This window comes from Danio rerio, chromosome 20 (genome assembly GCF_052040795.2).
Source record: "Danio rerio strain M-AB ecotype USA chromosome 20, GRCz13ab, whole genome shotgun sequence".
Classification (NCBI taxonomy): domain Eukaryota; kingdom Metazoa; phylum Chordata; class Actinopteri; order Cypriniformes; family Danionidae; genus Danio; species Danio rerio.
In genome coordinates, this window is record NC_141040.1 from 16,047,885 (window position 1) to 16,068,386 (window position 20,502).

General features: G+C 37.4%; 1 protein-coding gene across 1 annotated transcript in view; it reads right to left on the minus strand.

The window, feature by feature from the left end:
* Positions 1-20,502, minus strand: part of dnm3a (dynamin 3a) — a 105,741-nt gene that overhangs the window by 7,811 nt on the left and 77,428 nt on the right. Inside the window, exons 17-19 of the mRNA NM_001128524.1 lie at positions 16,594-16,758; positions 13,482-13,717; positions 8,501-8,656 (exon numbers count right to left, since the gene is read on the minus strand). Coding sequence (NP_001121996.1) covers positions 8,501-8,656; positions 13,482-13,717; positions 16,594-16,758 — 557 coding nt within the window. The remainder of the gene's footprint in view (positions 1-8,500; positions 8,657-13,481; positions 13,718-16,593; positions 16,759-20,502) is intronic.

The window sequence follows — 20,502 nt, forward strand, 5'->3', positions numbered from 1 at the left end:
AGAAAACCCAAGCAAACACGTGGAGAACATGCAAACTCCACACAGAAATGCTAACTGACCCAGCTGGAGCTCGAACCAGCAACCTTCTTGCTGAGAGGTGACAACCACTGAGCCACCGTGTCATCTAATATATATGTAATTTAAGATTTTTATTAGCAACACTAAAGCCTAATATGTACTGTAATAACACAAAAATACATATAAAGTGTAAACACATTTATATTGAATACATCTATAATTAGAATATAAGCATTATTTAATAAATTTGTTTTACATTAAATACATCTAATTCTAAACCTTAACCATAGATTAAAGCTTTTCAAATACTATATGTACATTTAATTAATTAAATATGAAATATAATCTGTCTTTCTAGAGGAGTAAAATATATACAGTTGATGTCAAAGTCATTAAATCCAGGCTCATTCTGAAAACGTACCTCTTTATACATTTCTGGAGAGCGCCAAATACATCTAAAGCCTGTTTCACACCACAAGCGTAAGCAGCGCATGAGCAGAGAGTGAGCATCGCGTTTTTTCAGCATCCATGTTATTAGATTAGAGCTTTCATACCACACGCAGAAGCAGCGCAGCAGCGTGAGGTGTGAGCGTCGCTGAAGCAGCAGTGCCGTGATAGTTTCGGTGCTGGGTCTATTTTTGCTTTGCTGCTCACGCTTATTAAGGTGACAGTGCATTGATAATGACCAAAACACACTGAATGACAGCAAAAAGTCTCAATTTTACCTAATAAACGCAGCAATAATATTTACTGATTAATATATAGTGAATCAAATGATCTTAAACGATTAAAAATTGCAACTAATATTTATTTAGGCCCGAACTACAAAACCAAATTTAAAACAATTTTAGAATCAGTTTTGCTTAGATTACACTAGTGTTGCAGGAGAGGGGAAACAGAAGTGGCCACTTTAAGACTGCTATTTACAGGAGACCAAAGCAAAGTGTATTGTGGGTTGTGTAGTTCGACATGCATGCTGAATGAGGCGAGCTCATTGTGTGCTGTGCAGTTGAAGCAGAAAGAGTAAGTTTTACTTGACTTTGCTTTATGTTCACTTAAGTTACTCCACCAGGGAGCTGTACTGTAAACCTGACAACACGAAAATAAGTAAAAGAAGGGCATACATTAATCACTTTTGTCCGTCTCATCCTTTGCATGAGCATCAGTTGACAAGCTGTTACTCTGCCGCTGGACATTGCTGAAGCAGATAAAGTAACACTAGTTTGATCATATATAGATTTCATTATAACTTTATTGTATAAATATTATTATAACTAGGCCTACAACATCCTGAAAATCAAAAACAAAATGACATAACACAGGCGATTGTCTTCTGAGTGCACCAGACATGAATGATACTCCTCATAGAGCTTGAGAAGCATACAGTACTGCATGATCTATATAATTTGTAAAATAAAGACTTGCAGGTTAAGTTAACATTATAGAAAAGTAAAAAAAGAAGTGTCTTTGTATATATAGAGAGATAGGTAACTAGATAGAATAGACAGAGATAGATTGATTTGTGCAGCAGCTTGCGATGAGCTGCGCACTGCAGACGAAGCTGGAGTGAAAGGCAAACGTCTGCGTGCTGCTTCTGCTCTCTACAAGTGTTGCGCATGATCTGCTCATGTCCTGCTTTTGTTGCGGTGTGAAGCCGACGTTAGAAGGTGCGTTTCTGGTGGTTTTTGTTTTCGCGAATCCACCAGAGGCCGCTGTGTACACTTTTTGACATTTCAAATTTCTCTCGCTAGTGCCATTCGCGGCTGCTGTTCTCAGTCTGACTGACTGACAGATCAACTGACCCACCTTCCTCCTACCCTAAACCCAACTGGCAATGTTTTTCAAAAGCAATCCATAAATGATAAAAGCCTCCTGATTTATATCTTGTTTTCAGGTTTTACCATATTCTCATCCTGTCATTTACTTTGCCTGACTTGAACCCCGTCGTCATGGTAAACCCCTCTTTGCGTCTCAAGTTCAGCGACGTACATGGCAAGCTACTGGACAAACTGGTAACAGCGGTAAAGCCATCCATATGGAGTAAGGGGTCAGCTGCTAGTGCAAAAAGAAACATCGTCATACCCCCCCGTAGCATTCATTTTAAATATGAAATGCAGCCATACGTACTTTTGGCTACATAATTTGCGATCTCCAGAAATGTATATAGGGCTACGTTTTCAGAACGAGCCTGTGCTGAAATCATTAGCCCACAAGTGAAATATATATATATATATATATATATATATATATATATATATATATATATATATATATATATATATATAGGAGAAAGTCTTATTTCTTTTGGTCTAGCTGGTCTAGCTATCAGTGTATACGGTCAAATATATTAGCTCCTTTAATTTTCTTTCCAATTGGTCACAGAACAAACCACTTTTTTTCCAATAACTTTAAATTTTCCAATAGTTAAATGAATAGACCTACTGTTAAATTTCACTTTCAACTAAAAATCATACTACAAAATAACTACCAATAAATATACTGTCATCATGCCAAAGACAAAAGAAATTATGAAACTATGATTTATAAAAATGTCTTTACTTAGGAAATTTAAATATATTTATAATATTTCACAGAAAGGATCAGGAGTTCTAGACCACTTGCATAATTTCACCAACATATTCACAGCTTCTTGAAAATGAGTGTGATTTTTCAAAGCCTTAAATGTAAATATGTTGGGCTGTGTGATTGAGCAATGACATCTGTTGAAGTGAACATTCATGTCCCCCCCCCCTCTTTACAGACCATATGTTCACAGTGAGTGCAGACAACAGCGTCTGTGATCTAGTGCTGTAGTTTTGGGACCAGTGAACACGTGGTCTCATCTATCACACATGTGAAGGTAAGGTATGCATATATATCACCAAGAGCTCTACTCTCTAAACGCACCCTAAAACACCAATCCAAGAACAAGACTAGCTTTCAGGCAATACGCTCTTATTAGTTGTGTTCACCACGAGCATAAATCCCAACATTTGGGAAGGTTAGAAGAGCTCACAGATCTTAAACTGCTTTTTAACAATCAAACGCTGCCATAAAGTCAAGCTGGATTGATTATATTTATGAGACCATCTCAAATGAACGCTACCATAATGCCATAATTACCAGTGGGGAAACTCTGTCGAAGGTTGTACAGACTCCTTGGTGAGAAAACTCCTAGTGATAATATACCCAACAGGCCTGTGGCCAGCCTGGTGAAAGGGGTGATTCTTTTTTCTCCAAAAGTTGACCTTTTTGCAGTTATTAGACTCATTTTCTATTTAATTATGAGAATTAATTACTGCATTTTAGTGAAAATTTAAGCACTATTTTTTGCTGGATTAACTTGCCGGATGGTCATTATAGCCACACTTTTTAATGTACCAAAATATTTTACAAAAATTTAGAATAAAGAAATATAAATAAATACATATTTGAAAAGTTCTTATGCAAACATCCTCTAAAAGTCGTTTAAAATTTCCTTAAAAAATTTGCTCTAGCATGGCTTCTTTCAATTATTTCAAGTTTATTGCAAAGAATCACTCTTTTAAATGTTTTTAAAATGAAATAAATAAACATAAACACGTGTCCGAGAAAAATGCTAATTTTCAATGGAAATTTCACTTTTGCTTTTTGCATCTGAACTCTTCATTTTTAAAATACAAATGTATTACATCATATACAGTGCATCAGGAAAGTATTCATAGTGCTTTACTTTTTCCACATTTTTTTTCTGTTACAGCCTCATTCCAAAATGGGTTAAATTCATTTATTTCCTCAAAATTCTACACACAATAACCCCATAATGACAATTTGAAAAAAGAGATTTTGAAATTGTTGCAAATTAATAAAAAATAAAAAAGCTGAAAAATCATTTGTACATAAGTATTCACAGCCTTTGCTCAATACTTTGTTGATGCACCTTTGGCAGCAATTACAGCCTCAAGTCTTTTTGGATATGATGTCCGAACCTTGGCACACCTGTCTTTAGGAATTTCTGCTTATTTCTCTTTACAGTATCTCTCAAGCTCTATCAGATTGGATGGGATGCGATGGTGTACAGACATTTTCAGATCTTTTCAGAGATGTTTAATAGGATTTAGGTCTAGGGTCTGGCTGGGCCACTCAAGGACATTCACTGAGTTGTTGTGAAGTCATCCATAGATATTTTGGCGGTGTGCTTTGGGTCATTAACCTGCTGGAAGATGAACCGTTGTCCCAGTCTGAGGTTAAGGTCACTCTGGAGCAGGTTTTCATTCAGGATGTCTCTGTACATTGCTGCATTCATCTTTCCCTCTATCCTGACTAGTCTTCCTGTTCCTGCTGCTGAAAAACATCACCACAGCATGATGCTGCCACCACCATGTATCTTTTCTCCAAACAAAATGCCTGGCGTTCAATCCAAACAGTTCAATTTTCGTCTCATCAGATCAGAGAATTTTGTTTCTTATGGTCTGAGAGTCCTTCAGATACCTTTTAGCGAATTCCAGGTGGGGAGTGGCTTCCGTCTGGCCACTCTACCATACAGGCCTGATTGGTGGATTGCTGCACAGATGGTTGTCCTTCTGTAAGGTTCTGATCTCTCCACAGATAAATGCTGGAGCTCAGACAGAGTGACCATTGGGTTATTGATTACCTCCCTGGCCCTTCTCCCCAGATGACTCAGCTTAGATGGCAGCCCAGCTCTAGAAAGAGTTCTGGTGATTTTAAACCTCTTCCACTTACGGATGATGGAGGCCACTGTGCTCATTGGAACTTTTAGAGCAGCAATTTTTTTTATGTAACCTTACCCTGACAATCCTGTCTCAGAGGTCCACAGACAATTTCTTTTGTCTTCATGCTTGGTTTGTGCTTTGACATGAACTGGTAACCCTCGGACCTTATATAGACAGGTGTATGCCTTTTCAAATCATGTCCAATCAACTGAATTTACCACAGGTGAACTCCAATTAAGCTGCTGAAACATCTCAAGAATGATCAGTGGAAACAGAATGTACCTAAGCTCAATTTACAGCTTCATTGCAAAGGCTGTGAAAACTTATGTACTTGTGATTTTTCAGCTTTTTCAGTCATTATATGGGGTATTGTGTGTAGAATTTTGAGGAAGAGCAGCACGGTGGCGCAGTGGGTAGCACAATTGCCTCACAGCAAGAAGATTGCTAGAGCCCCAGCTGGGTCAGTTGGCGTTTCTGTGTGGAGTTTGCATGTTCTCCCTGTGTTTGCGTGGGTTTCCCCGGTTTCCCCCACAAGTCCAAAGCCATTTGTGTAAGTGAATTGGGTAAGCTAAATTGTCAGTAGTGTATGTGTGTGAATGAGTGTGTATGGATGTTTCCCAGTGATGAGTTGTGCCTGGAAAGGCATCCACTGCCTGAAACATATGCTGGATAAGTTGTCGGTTCATCTCGCTGTGCGACCCCTGATTAAGAAAGGGTCTAGGCCAAAAAAAAAAGAATAAATCAATGAATTTTAAGGAAGTAATTGAATTTAATTCATTTTGGAATAAGTCTGTGACATAAAAAAATTAAAGTGAAAAAAAAGTTAAGTGCTATGAATACTTTCCAGATGCACTGTATTAGAAAGAAATATTAGAAAAAAATAGGAATCTGTTAAAGTTTTCAATTAAAAAAAATGTAGACTATTGTCATTTATTAGGCTAATTACAAACTGGCCAGCTCATTCAACTTTCCTCAGTCAGAATTTGACTATTTGAATGATAAAAAATGAAAACCGAATAAAAGAGCTTGATGATTTTTATAACCTCTCTATTGAAAATTTATGGATAACAACAATAATGTTAGTATTCAAATTCATTCAAACTTATTCATACTCAAAATCATATTAATATGGTCCACTTTTAGTGCTTCACGCATCATTTTTTGTTTCAATTGTAAGTTTTCTTTTACAGCTATATGTTGGACTCATGAAAAATAATAGCTTTAGTGACTGCAAAAAATTTTGATAAAATGAGAATCACTTTTTTCCATATTTCATTCGTTTTTAGGTGTAAATTAAAGTTAGTATGGATAGGTTATTATCATTTCACCTCAGCTGATTCTGGCTGATTAGCCGCGGAACTCAGCATATATACTGTATATGGTATTTTTATTTTGTCTCATATGGCTTAACAAATTCAATTGCCTTTTAAGATTATTTCTTACAATTAGCAGATAATATGGCATGCAAACTCACATTGTTATGTCTGAATTTCATGAGTAGCCTTGCATTTACTTTTACCGGCTATATTTAAAGTAATTGGAAGTAATTAGTTTTTTTTCCATTTGTAACGTTAAAAAACATTTTAAAACAATGCTTAGTGGATGTAATAAAACAGTGTTTTTAAAAGACTAAACACTTTATTGATATAGTATGCAAGCACATGTGGTCAGAACACAAACGAGTCGTAGGTAATGAAGTGTTAAGTGTTTCTCCCAAAGAAAAACTTATCTAAGCAAAATGCTAGCAGGCACCTGTAGCTCCGCTCATGTCCTGCCTCTTTGCATTTGTGTGTCATTTTTGACACACAAACAAAATGGCAACGGTTGGCCATGGCCACCTTTAGCTTCATATGCGCTCTTCAGAAACCTATAGGTGACATCACGAATATTATGTCCATATTTTTTACAGCATTTGGTGATTACTGTGAGTGAATTAAAAATTTATGAGCATCTTGGCTTTTCCAATAAACATTTTTACGCGAGAATTTAAGGGTGCTTTCACACCTGTGAATCGATTCAGTTGTTCCGAAACAGAGATTACAATTGTTACATTGTTGCTCTTTGCCCTTGGAGCGGTTCGCTTTCACACTGCAAAGTTTCTAATCGGACCAAAAGAGCTAAAACAAGTCACGTGCGAGTAAACTCTCTTTACATTGGTCAGAGTGTCAGGGTTTATTTTGCAGCGTCCCGCTAAGCTGTCAGGAGAGGTGGTGGTTTGGTGGTGATTGACAGGGTGCGCGCGAGCAACGTGTCTGAGGAGAGACGCGGTGGGGAGGGGTGAGAAGGGTGCGCAACGATGCCTATTTGAGGACTGGGACGGAGACGCGAGATTTGCGGGCATCCGGAGACTCGCGAAACTTCTCGCCCAACTCATAATTCTCTCTTCATATAGCCGTAAGGCTATTACATATCCATAAAACACTGTGATTTAACCGCGCTCGGATCGGATCGCTTTCTCACTGCAATCGAACCGCTCCAGGGTTCGTTTCAATCGAGCCGAGACCACCTCATTCAGGCGGTCTCGGAGCGATTACTTTGGCGCAGAACAGAGTGCGATTGCCCTGTTCACATTTGCCAAACAAACCGCGCTAACTGGGCAAAAGAGGTATGTTCCGAAACAAAAGTGTAGGTGTGAAAGCACCCTAAAATGCGCACACAAATAGGTGGATTTTTCAGTATTGAAAGGTTTCTGTGGTCCAGCGAGCAAATATGGCGCATTTCAAATCATATACTTCCACTGGGAATTATTGCAGCCAAAGAACTGCCATTTAGAGGAATATGAATGTTTACAAAAAGCCTTTTCTCTGTGATAAATGGTGTAGTCACATTTACCAGTGCTTGGCAAAATTGTGCTGGCAAAATATAGTTAATCTGATAGAAAACTGGTTACAAAGAAGTTACATTCATTCATTCATTCATTCATTCATTCACTCATTCATTTTCCTTCAGCTTAGTCTCTATTTCAGAGGTTGCCACAGCAGAATGAACCGCCAACTATTCCAGCATATGTTTTACACAACCAGTATTAGGAAACACCTAAACACACCCGCCAGAGCACCCAGAGAAAACCCAGGCAAACATCGAGAAAACATGCAAATTCCACACAGAAATGCCAACTGGCCCAGCCGGGACTCAAACCAGCGTCCTTCTTGCAATGAGGCAACCGTGCTAACTACTGAGCCACCATGCCACCCCTAAAGAGTTGCATATCAAAGCAAAAACAGTTCCCTAAGAAATTGACACATTGACCAACAAATGTGGTTTGCGTTGAAAGTCAGTGTCAGCCTTTTAGACATGTCTACACTATAACAAAGCATTTCTCACTTTAATCTTTGTGTGACTATACATTTATACAGGTTTATACTTTCTTTCTTTCTTTCTTTCTTTCTTTCTTTCTTTCTTCATACATTTTAAGACCTTGATTTCACAAATGAGTAATTCTGGAAACCACAAGCTTGGAAAATGTACTGTTTAAAAAGCCTATGTGGTTACAGGTCGTTGGGTTCATTTCAAATATTCTGGCTATTTCAACGCTTACGCACCTGATTCCAGCCCTCGAGGTACAGGTTACTTTATTAATTGAAAGTTTATTCAGCTGTGTTGTTGATGGAGAGAACACACATAAAAATCCCCTTTCGTAAAGTAGACAAACATTAGATGACAAACTAAATCGTGTTATTAGCATGCAGAAACTAAGTGTGTTGAAATATACCAAGACTTGGTCTGAAACCCCTGGAGTGGCTGCAGGTTGAAAAGCAGTCGGAGTTTACCTGGGAACACTAGGAGGGACTCGTTTGGGATGGCTGGTGGTGTTGGTGTTATCTTTGTTGTTGTAGACAGGTAGAGGCTGAGCTTCCAAGCGAACGTGTTGAGATGGAGCAGCTGGAGCTGGATGCTTCTTAGGGACACTATAACCTTTAGGAGACCTGAGAAAATAAAAGAGGATTATTATATATTATTTTTTTAATATTATTTTTATATAGTATGGTTTCCGCTACATTCATTCATGCGTGGCGAAGCGCCATGCCAAAATTCGTACCACCACGGCTACATTACAGCTTCTCATTCAAAACGTTTTATTTTTTTAATAGTGGACGATAATCGCACCAAAACGTATTAAATGGCAAGTAAATTATAACAGAGCAAACTTTTCTGTAACCGTAGTAGTGCTGTGTGTCATTTGTTTAACCCTTTAAGGTGACGTGCTTACTGGCTGACTGACAGGTGCGTGACGTGTGAGGCCAGCAAACACGACGTATAGCCGATTTATTTTACTTCAGGATGCATTAATGCTACTCTGTGGATCTATTGGAGACATTCATAAATATTCCTAGCAAATCTAATAAATGTTGGAGAGATACTCACTACGTAAACAAACTAAATCGCACTTCAGCAACGTATGTTTGAGAGCGCACAAGAAGATCTTGAGCAGCGTTCATTTGAGTTGCCGTGCAAGAAGATATGTGCACGAACAGAGGAAATCGGCGTGCAAGCAAAAAGATTTGCATGCTTGTAGGGTATTACACATTTGCGATCTTGACTTCTAATACTGCGGTCACGGCATTTGTCATTGAAATAACGCCACAGGTAGTTTGGTAAATCTGTGTAAAAAACAAAAGGCCTGCCACCACAGCTGGAAAAAATCCTAGAGGAAACACTGTATAGTATACAGTTAAAAATATATATTTTGCTGCTTGTCCAAACTACTTAGTTAAAATGAGCTAAAACAACACAATTATTGATTTTTTCCATGATCAATCCACTTAAAAAGTTAACTTTGATCGATTTGTGTAGGGACTGGATATTTTAGAGTGTATATTATAATTAATATTAGAATACTGTCTGTTTTTATTGTTTTTTCCTGTCATTTCACATAATTCACATTCACAGAATTCACATATATTGTATATTTTATTAATTTGGTCATTTGTGTAGGGCTGTACAATTTATAATTTCAACATTAATATCACAATGTGTGCATTCGCAATAGTCACACAGCAGCAGCTGCAATGGAGCGAAGTGGTAATTATTGTTGAGCAGCAATGAGAATGTACAATGTTTACATTTACATTACATTTGATTATTCAATAAGAGGGGGAAGACAAAATAGTGATGTGCATGAGGTGGCGCTTCTCGTAATGATGGATCTAACATATATCAATGTTGCAAATCTAAGAAATATATGTGCTGTTTATAAAAGGAATACATCATATTGACCTTATTCTAAAATGCGGAAGTGCGCCTGTTTTCGCGATTGTCTTAGAACTTCCGTTTCAGTCGCCTATGGGAGAAATGACAAGGAATAATAAACGCCAAAAAAACGGTCAAACTACTTGCTCTACAAACAAATGTTTGCATGACTATACAGACCAAGTAGAATAATTTTAACAAGGAAATATCAGTTTGCAACATCAAACAGCGAAACGAGCAGTTTTTAATGTCTAAAAATGAATGGAAGTGAATGAGACCGGAAGTCTCGTGCCAAAAAGGTTCAAATGGCAGCGCCCGCTCGTCTGCGGAGAATAAGGTCAATAAATTTTTGATGCATTTTCTCTCCTAATTTACAATTATCATACCATCTTGTGGATGGTTTTCTTGTGAAACATAGCTGATATGATGATCTATTTTAATCTAAGGATTAAAATATTACAAAAAATATTATTTTCTACATTAATATAAAAACCACTGCCTTCATGTTTTCTTCTTCTCCGGGGCTTTTTCAGTTTATTCATGAAAATTTGCTTTTGTATAATGTTATTATTATTATTAGTTTTATTTATTAAATGCATATTTATATTTGTTTTAATTAAAAACAAGCTTAGATTTTCCCCTGTCAGGTCTTAGACCATATAGGGCAAAGAACGTGTCTTTGGATATAACTCAGTTGTTTGAACACACTTCGTTATTATTATTCATTTGTTCTTTTGCTGGAAATTAGAACTGATTTAAGAAAAAGTTTTGAAACAAATCTTTGCGCATAACAAACAAAATTAATTATGTATAGGCTAATGGATGTCTGTGCGTACAACAAGTTTCCTTATCCACGAAAGAGAGTGAAAGTGAAACAAAGAATGAGGAGGATCATCTCTCATTCTCGCGCTGCAGATGGTCTGTTTAACTGTTTTCTCGCTAGTGAAATGCTCAGTTTTTCCACTTACAAAGTCCATCATGTAAATAGCAAATGCGCTATGGCATGACGCAACTGACTCTTAAAGGGAATGGAAGATGAGACTCTGATTAGTTTATTCTCAAAACACACCCATAACCCATTAAGAGAATAAGCTCACTCTTGTTAGACCATGCGCCACAGCGCAAAGTGGATTTTTCTGTCCTTAAAATAGCAAATGTGCATTCTGACACGCCTTTAATGCTTTTGCGCCCTGCACTTTAGACTTTGTGCCTAGATCATTAAAAATAGAGTCCAGTGGATGCTCTCATTATTCTTGAAATTGGGCATTAATGGCTTCAAATGTAAACATCAACATGGGCAGATTAAGATATGGTCATTTGTCTTGCTGATGAGATGTACTGTATGGAAGGACAACCCGGACAATGTTCAATAGCAGTTGTAAATAGGATTTGACATTGCATTTTCAATATGTGGACGCGTAAATTGTGACATAATCCAAATGCAACTGCAAATCCAGCATTTCTGTTTGCATTTCCACTTCCGCGAAAGCGCAGTGACTGCCACATTTCAAATGAAAAAGCAAAGTTCATTTGCAGATGTATCACATGTCTTATAAGCTATGTTTATTTGTATATCGCTTTTACAATGTAGATTGTGTTAAAGCAGCTTCACAGAAGATTTTAGTAAATGACATATCTAAATAGCAATATTAGTTGCTTCATTAACCTGTAACCTGCTGAAACTCAAATGGAATCACAAATTCATTTGCATTTGATTTTCCGATGTCTACACTGAAACCTGCCAATCAAACCACAGGGGTGAGAAGCAAAAGTGCAGAGAAGAATTCTAATTCAATAATAAATTGTTCATTTTTTTTTTTTTATTCAAAAAAAAAAAAAAAAAAAACTTGAATACTTGATTAACTAACTGGGTTGTTCACACACAATATGTTTTTCTCTTTCCAATGTGCTGCTTTTCTATTGCTTTTCAATATAAACACGCGTTTGGCAGATGCGTGTGACCGTTATGCTTGTGTCTTTTTAAGCACCGTGCACGTGAACGCCATGTTGTTAGATGCTTTGTGAAGTTTAAAGAACTTCAAATTTCACAAGCAGTGCAGCTCATCACTGTTCAGAAATTCTCAGAAGTGAGGCAACTATTGCAAGTTTCTGTTTACAGGTGCTCAATGGTTGTGTCTGGGTAACCTCATGCTTTATGCCTCATTTTTCTTTTATACCATTCCTGAATGTTGCTTCTTGTTTTTAGATGCAAAGACACGTTACGTGTGAACGAGCTCCAACAGTGCTACGGCGTCTCCTCTACGCAAGAGCATCCAGCTAAAATAATTAACTTTCCATGACCTTTAATTTGTTATTAATCTCAGTCAGTTTTGTAGGCTTGGAAAACACAATTCCATGATATTTCCTGGAAGCCTGGTGATTCAGTGTGCGCGAGTGCCAACGGTCCACTATTAATTATGTGCCTGAGCACTAACCAAACTCTAAGAGCCAAATTAAGACCAAGTGTGCCGCAAGCCTACGTTTGAGTGAAGGTTTCGGCCGTTAGATCGCCCCCTGGGGGCTGGCTGCAGTACAAGTCATAAAGCCCGCCTCCTCCGTGTTAATGAAGGAGACTTGAGCCCAAATAAAAAAAAATATTACACTTGCAATAAAATGTCCCGAAAGATAGTTCTGGTCGATTAAGGCACTGGTTATTGTGCTGAAATAGGTGCAGATCTTCATTTTTGTAAACAGTTTGTTTTTAGCAGTAATTTAATGCTGGGCGTGTCATCGTGATACACAGCTGTGATTGACAGTTTCTCAAAGCGCGGCGTCTGAGCTTCGGCAGGAGACTGAAGTAGACTGAAATGTTATTATTCGATTTCTGTGTTATTTTACCATGACAAAATGAGTTCAGCAGTAAACTATAGTTTCTGACATACATGATCCTGGTGGAACACTGTTTATTCGCTAAGTTCAGGGCTTTTTTCGGGCTTTATTAGTTTGCTGATACACGCCTAGCCACCCAGATAGCAAAACACAGTTCCGGCTAGATTCTCGCCTGCCGGAGACTTATCTCTTAGAGCTCAGACTGACTAATGTTACCTCTGCTGGACCTACTCCGGATGCCTGGACTCACTGCCCGATTCCAGTCCGAGTCAATCGAGCCACATGCGGCGGCCGAGCGAGCAGGCGCTGCCGCATGCGAGCCGGAATCACCCCGCGACGCCGCGAGTAAGTTATGCGCTGCGGCCTGGAGCTGGCGCGATTGAATATATAAAACCCTCATATTTGTTAACGTTATTACATCCATTTGTGTTGATATGACAGCAAACGCATGCTGAGAAGTTCGGGGGGCGTAGTTGATTTTACATAAAGCGTTTGATTGGAAGCTCGACTCTGCTCATTTTCGCGGCTCCTCCTCTGGCTCCATCAAACAGTCCTTCTGCGCATGTCTGGCTCCAATTTCAGCAGTCTTTTGCGACAGTTTGTGCCCGTCAAGCAGGCGTTTTGCCCTCAAGGCGTTCAATGGGAAAAAGGGCTGTCGCGTCGTCCATATTTTTTACAGTCATTGATTAAGACCTGTCACCGGCGGATGATGAGGGAGACAGCTGGAGGTACCTGCGGTGAAGCGAGCCACTGGATAGCCAGGAGTTATCTACGGGAGGTGGCAGCGGGGTGGAGATGGTGGTGGTGGAGATGTCAGTGATGATGTTCAGAGCCTCTTTCAGGGCAGCATGGGTACGCAGAACCTCCTCTCTGCGCAAGGCTTGCTCAGGAGACTCGTCCATCAGAGAGTACTGATCTCCTGAAGAATACAACTGAGCCAGCAACTCAGAGTGGATGAACTCTTCTACCTATTGGTAAAGAACAGAAAAATAAAGGTATGTTTGATACTGAAATATGATGTAGAGACTGATGATTACATATATATATATATATATATATATATATATATATATATATATTCTTTATAAAGTGGTTTTATTCTGACTAGCAGAACAGGCATTTACTGACACATCATCTCACCAATTTGTCCGATAGGCCCATTTTAACCATAATGTCAACTACATTGAGGACCAAACCATAAGCAGCTTTACTGCAGTTCTATTGTCTGACACTGTACTGTACTGTAAGTGCTCAAGCTTTTTAGGTGGATTCTGATTGGTTCTAAAAATTCTGAAATGAATTCCACAGTTCCTCTGTTGATATTGCTATAAATGTGTTTTGAGCTTTGCCATACTCTTAGAAAACTGAAATAAAATAGCTATCTATTTAGTTAATGATGTCCCTTGGTATAAAAGTCCAAAGTCAAACTAAATATTCAACAACTATTTTGAGAAATATAAATTGACCAGACAATAAGATGGTACATGTAATCACACAAAAATGTATTATTTCGTTATACAATATTATTGCACAATAATGCCTAATTTTTTACTCTAGTTACTCCAAAGTTCAGAAAACCTATATTTCAAACTAACTTAACCTATGGTGAGAAACATATACAACACTTAAAGTGCAGTATAGAAGCATACTTCAGTAGTGTAATTCTGAAGTATGCATATATACACTACCTGACAAAATTTTGTCGCCTATTCATGTTTTAGGACAGAAGTGGCTTATATGAAAGGTAAAGAGCTCTAGATTATGCTTATTTTACCAAAATAAAATTTGATCTAGCCTTGATTTTTGTAATTATTATTTTAATAATTTAGTTATTATAATTATTGACATTTAATTATTAGTCTTGTCATTTAACAAAAATTATGTACAGTATAGAATATAAAGTCATAGTGCAGTGTAAAAAGAATTATAGTTTTTCTCAGTAACTTTGGTGCATTTCTCACAACACTATTTACATTTGCACAACAGTTGATGTATTTCTCAAAACAATTGGTACAAACTGCAAAACATAGTTGATAACTTCAAAAAGGATGTCACTTGCTCAAAATGGATAGCTCATTCCTAAAAAGCAAGTATTCTTTTATATGTCAATTTAAGTGTCAATGTCATCAAGATGAAAAGTCCCGACACCATTGTTTATGAACAAGATAGTTAAATGGCTTTGTCATGTTTTCATTATGAGTTTACTCCAGTTTTCCCAATGCAAAAAAAGTCAGATTTTGGTGACTCTTCCTGAAAATGCTCAAGACAGCACAATTTACTATTTGCACAGCCATTTAAAAACTCCAGTAAAGTTAGACATCACTGCATTTAGTGAGGTACCCGAGTACAAGACACTGAATATGTATGTTTCACATTTTTACTGCATTTGCTCTTTACAATTTTAATTTATTCACAGCATTGTGCAACAGAATAAATACACCCTTATTTACAACAAACATAAACTTTCTTTGGGTCAAACTGTGCACAACTGTTAACAATATTGCAGTACATATTGGAACCGAACCTACAACACACACAGGTCTGTAAGTCATTCATGAAATTGTTTAATTTTGAAGGTATTTTCAGGAAAAAAAGATTTAAACTTTTTTAATAAAATTTGCTTGACAGATTTTGAAAAATAGTTCAGTATTTCTGTATGCAATGACTCCAGTAATGAAATGAGGACTATTAGTTTTTCATTGGAATGACTATTCAGCATTCACAAGTTTAGTTAATTTTGAATGACATGACATAAGCAGATGATAATGTTATAAAACAGCAGAGAGTTTTAAGAAAGCAATTGATGCATGTCCAAAAGCATTTGCAATTTGTTGGAAGGAATGAACGAAATACTGCTACTATAATGTGCACACAGCCATGTCACCCTGCAGCCCAAGACCGGTTACTCACTGAAGCTAAGCTGGGCTGAGCCTGGTCAGTACCTGGATGGGAGACCACTAGGGAACACTAGGTTGCTGTTGGAAGTGGTGTTAGTGAGGCCAGCAGGGGGCGCTCAACCTGTGGTCTGTGTGAGTCCTAATGCCCCAGTAAAAGTGAAGGGGACACAACACTGTCAGTGGGCGCCGTCTTTCGGATGAGACGTTAAGCCGAGGTCCTGACTCTCTGTGGTCATTAAAAATCCCATGGCACTTCTCGTGAAAGTCCCTCTATCGGCCCTTACGATCATGGCCTCCCAATCATCCCCTTCCACCGAATTGGCTCGATCACTGTCTCTCCACTCCACCAATAGCTGGTGTGTGGTGAGCGCACTGGCGCCGTTGTCCTGTGGCTGCTGTCGCATCATCCAAGTGGATGCTGCACACTAGTGGTGGTGTGGAGAGAACCCCCTCATGATTGTAAAGCGCTTTGGGTGAATGGCCATACACAATAAATGCGCTATGTAAATACACATTACATTACATTACATTACAAATAACTAATTGTTTGAGAAATGCATTAACTGCTGTGCAAATGTAAATAGTGTTGTGAGAAATGCACCAAAGCAACTGAGAATAACAATTGTGTGTTAAATGAGCTTGGAGAACTGCATGCACACATTTCCGCAATGATTCAAATAACAGCCCCCTTTGAATTTTTTTTCTTTGTTTTGTTTTTAAACATTTCCCAAATTATGTTTATCAGAGCAAGGACATTTTCACAGTATGTCTGATAATATTTGTTTCTTCTGGAAAAAGTCTAATTTGCTTTATTTTGGCTAGAATAAAAGCAGTTTTTATTTTTTTGGAACCCATTTTAAGGTCAAATTTATTAGCTCCTTTAAGCTATAGATTTTTTTATTTTTACATTAGATGTTATATCACTGTTAGAAACAGAGGACACAGACATTGTTGATGACAAGATGCATGATGGTCTTGGGCATCAGGTCTCGGATGCTTTTGTAGACGATGCTCATGTAGGAGTCCACCAGGTTGCGGATGGTCTCGACCTGACGCTCCAACTGAGGGTCCATAGAGAAGCTCTCCGTCTGGCTTGAACCATCTCCATCTGCCTGACCAATCAAAAACAAAGACACATGAACATGCAGAAGAGTCTAGATGAGTAGAGTGATGACAAAGACATATCAAAGTGTGCATGCAGGGAGAGAAATAAAGATGTTAAGTGGAAAAAAAAGAGGAGAATCAAGGAAAGAGATTTGCTTCAGTGAGTGTCGGTGGGGGTGTGGTTGACTTCTGTCAAAGCGAATTATGGGGAACCCTGACAGAACTGTGACATCACTCAACATGGAGCTCCAAAGCACACATAAAGACAGAAAGAGGGGGATGGAGGGAAGCATGAAGAAGAAGAAGAAGGAAAAAAAGCAAGGGAGCTGATTAGAAACAGAGCTCAGAGCCCCCTCCTCGCTGATCCTTAATGGTGTGACACAAGAGCTGAGGAATGCAGCTGAGCTCCTGACCCCAGAGCACAGCCACCATGAAGCCTGCAGCAGCCGTACAGTCAAACACTGCAGGAGTGAGTGCTGTCCAAACTACTACATTATTACTATGATTTTTTATGTGTTGGTTTTAGGGCAAAATCTGTAGAATTATGTGAAATGTATTGCAAAAGGCTGCCTGTGTATAAAGCAAACATTTATGCTCCAGTTCTCAGATTTCTTTTCATGTATAACAAATAGTTAGGGGTATGCTTAAACAAATTACAATTCCATTGAAGCATTTGTTTGCGAAAAAAAAAAAAACAATTCTGTCATCATACCTATGTTGATCCAGGCACAAGCCATGTGGATCAAAATACAGTATATGTGAGTTTCTGCAAGAAGGTGAAACTGATTTTTAAACAAAGGACATCTATGTATCAGGTTTTATTAAATACCTTCATAAATATTTTGCAGATTAACAAAAGTTCTACTGGATTGGAATGACATTAAGGTGAGTGAATATATATTGTAGTCTGCATTACTGAATTAGCGTTACTCTGTATGAAAACTATTCAGATACAGCCATCTGTCTACTACAGTATTGAATAAGGCATATTTAGGCACTAAGTTGGAACATGATGCAAGTCATGCAGACCACTTTTCTAGAGCTCTTTGTAGTGTATAGTTTATTGCACAGTCCAGACATTTGGTCCAAAATTGTGACACGTTAAAGGTCCAGTGAAATTAAAATAATGTTTTAGAGAAGTTACTATCAGTATGTCAGTCTTCAAAGACATTAAAAAGCTAGTGTGGTACAAAACAAGGACAAAATTTGCGTTTAGATGATATAAAACTGAGATAAATATATGTAAAGCGTGTAGTTTGTCATTTCCATCTAAATGGATAAACGTTTTTTTTTTGTTTGTTTCACGTCACTTTATACTACAGTTTCTCAGAATCTGAGAAAAAGTTTTGCTATTTCTGCTGAAAAGTTTGTTGAAAAAATTTTTACATTTTTAATTTTTATTTAATGCAAATCCCATTAGATCTACTTATTTGGTAAACAAAGCAAGTCTCTCATATAATATATCTATTAAAGGACAGAAAATTACCTTACAAACTGTATTGTAAATAAATCATATCAACATTTTAATATTACTATTATTATATCACAATAATATTAGTCAAGTTAATTTAAAAACATGTATAAATAAAAATACATTTACGCAAGTAAATACATAGACTCAATGATTGACTGGAAATCTGCAGATATCTGTGGATTTCTCTGAGCACAGATTCTGTGTGGGCCTCATCATAACAAATCAAATTCTCAAATTGGTCATTATTTGATGCGAAACTGTAGTTTGAGGTGGAATTTAGGATCTGTTTCTATGTCACTTCTTGCGTGATTGGTTGTAAGACGTAATTTGCAGACTGAGACAAAGTTGTTGTAGTGCAGTGCAGATCTATTTTCCAGTGTAAACACAGCAGCAACAGAACACTACACCAAATAGTCGTACAGTTTAAAAACATCTTTGATGCAACTTCTTTTCAAATCGTGCAGTCTGAACTTGGAGTTACATACAAAAACATTCACATTGAGTCTGATATTAATTAAAAATATATATAAGCATTGATACTTTGTTCTCCTTTCTCTTAAAAAACAAATAAAATAAAAATAGAGGAAATATTGTGTACATCAAATCCACTGCATGGTGAGGAAGAGAGTTCACCTTCTTATCAAAAAGCTGTGCAGGATTATTCCGAAGTGGTGGATTTCAGGGTCTGTTTCCATGTCACTCCTCGTGTGTTTGGTTGTACGGACCAAGACAAAGTTGTTGGCGATTCTTCCTATTCTAACCAAAGATAGAATGATAGCTTGGTCCACAAACTACAGTTTGTCTAATAACCAAACATTATTTTGATTTTGGTATTTTCTTTTAAAATAAATTTCAATGTATTTTGCCCATCCCTCACTGTAGCCTTCACTGCAAAATATTTTTCTTACTTTCAAGTATTTTGCTTAACCCTATAGCAGATTATTTTGCTTGTTTTAAGGAAAACCTCACTTCCTCACTTATAGACCTATTCGTTCTGAAAACAAAACAATATTTCTTACTAGTCTAGACGATGCTTCTTGATTTAAGAATTTTATATTTATATATATATATTTATATATTATATTTATATATATTTAGATATTTAGATTAGAAACAAGAGGCAAAACTCTTAGTAAGAAAAACATTTTTTTGCAGTGTTCTGTATGCTTGAATCAATGCCTGCTGTGCACCTTTCCCATGCTGGTGGGATATGTGTCCATCCCTTATCATACTTCTACTCTATGTTTAGGATTTGTTTATAGAAATGACTGTGATGTGGCTGCAGTATTACAACAAAACTATAAGATTGCCACTTATTTTTCTAAAATAACTGTTGAATTTCATAATAATCACAGCTTTTAGATAAAGTAATGAACTCTCCTCCTCTCCAAGTAGTGGATTGGATGAACACAATATTTGATCTTTTTTGAAGAAGAACAAAGCATCAACGCTTAAATTGGCTTGGAATTGTTTTGCGATTTTTAAAAAATTTATATTAGACTCAATGTGCAAGGTTTGTGTATGTAATGCCGAGTTCAGACTTCACGATTTTCAAAGTAGTCACATCACAGACGTTTTTACACTGCATGACTATCTGGGTTAGTGTTTCATGGCTGTTGTGTTTACATAGTAACTTTTACATTTTACTTTTACTATTTACAATAGTAAGAGTCATCGACAACTTTGTCTCGTTTCGCAAACTACATCTCACAACCGCACACATGCAAGAAGTGACATGGAAACAATGCAAGGTCATGTAGTATATATTTACCTATTGACTAAATAATGAAAAAGAAGCCTTAAGTGGAAGAAAATGGCAGAAAATGTAATTATTTTGCTCACATGTCTCAATTTCTCCTAAACTCTTTTTCTTTTTTTGACCTGGTTGTGGTATTGCTCAGATGACACGTCAAACAGAAAACGGTGCTTCTGCCAAATTTCCAGTTTTTCCTACATTTCTGGGGTCCAAATAGACAGAAAAGATACCTTTTTAACTTCTCTCCAACATCTGGCTGGCCTGCAGATACCCATACAAGTGGATGCTGCTCTCTGATTGGCTGTAGGTGATCACCGGTGTTATTTTCAATCAGAACTCATTTCACACGGCATGATTAGAATCGGTGACAGCTCCAGATTTTTTTATGCAAAATAACTCACAGGTGTCAACGACTGATCGGCGATTCTCTCAGATTGCATCATTAATAGTTCACACTGTGTGATTGTTACCCAAGTGAATGAGCAAAAAATTGGCTGTGATTTCAGGCATTTGTCAGTGATT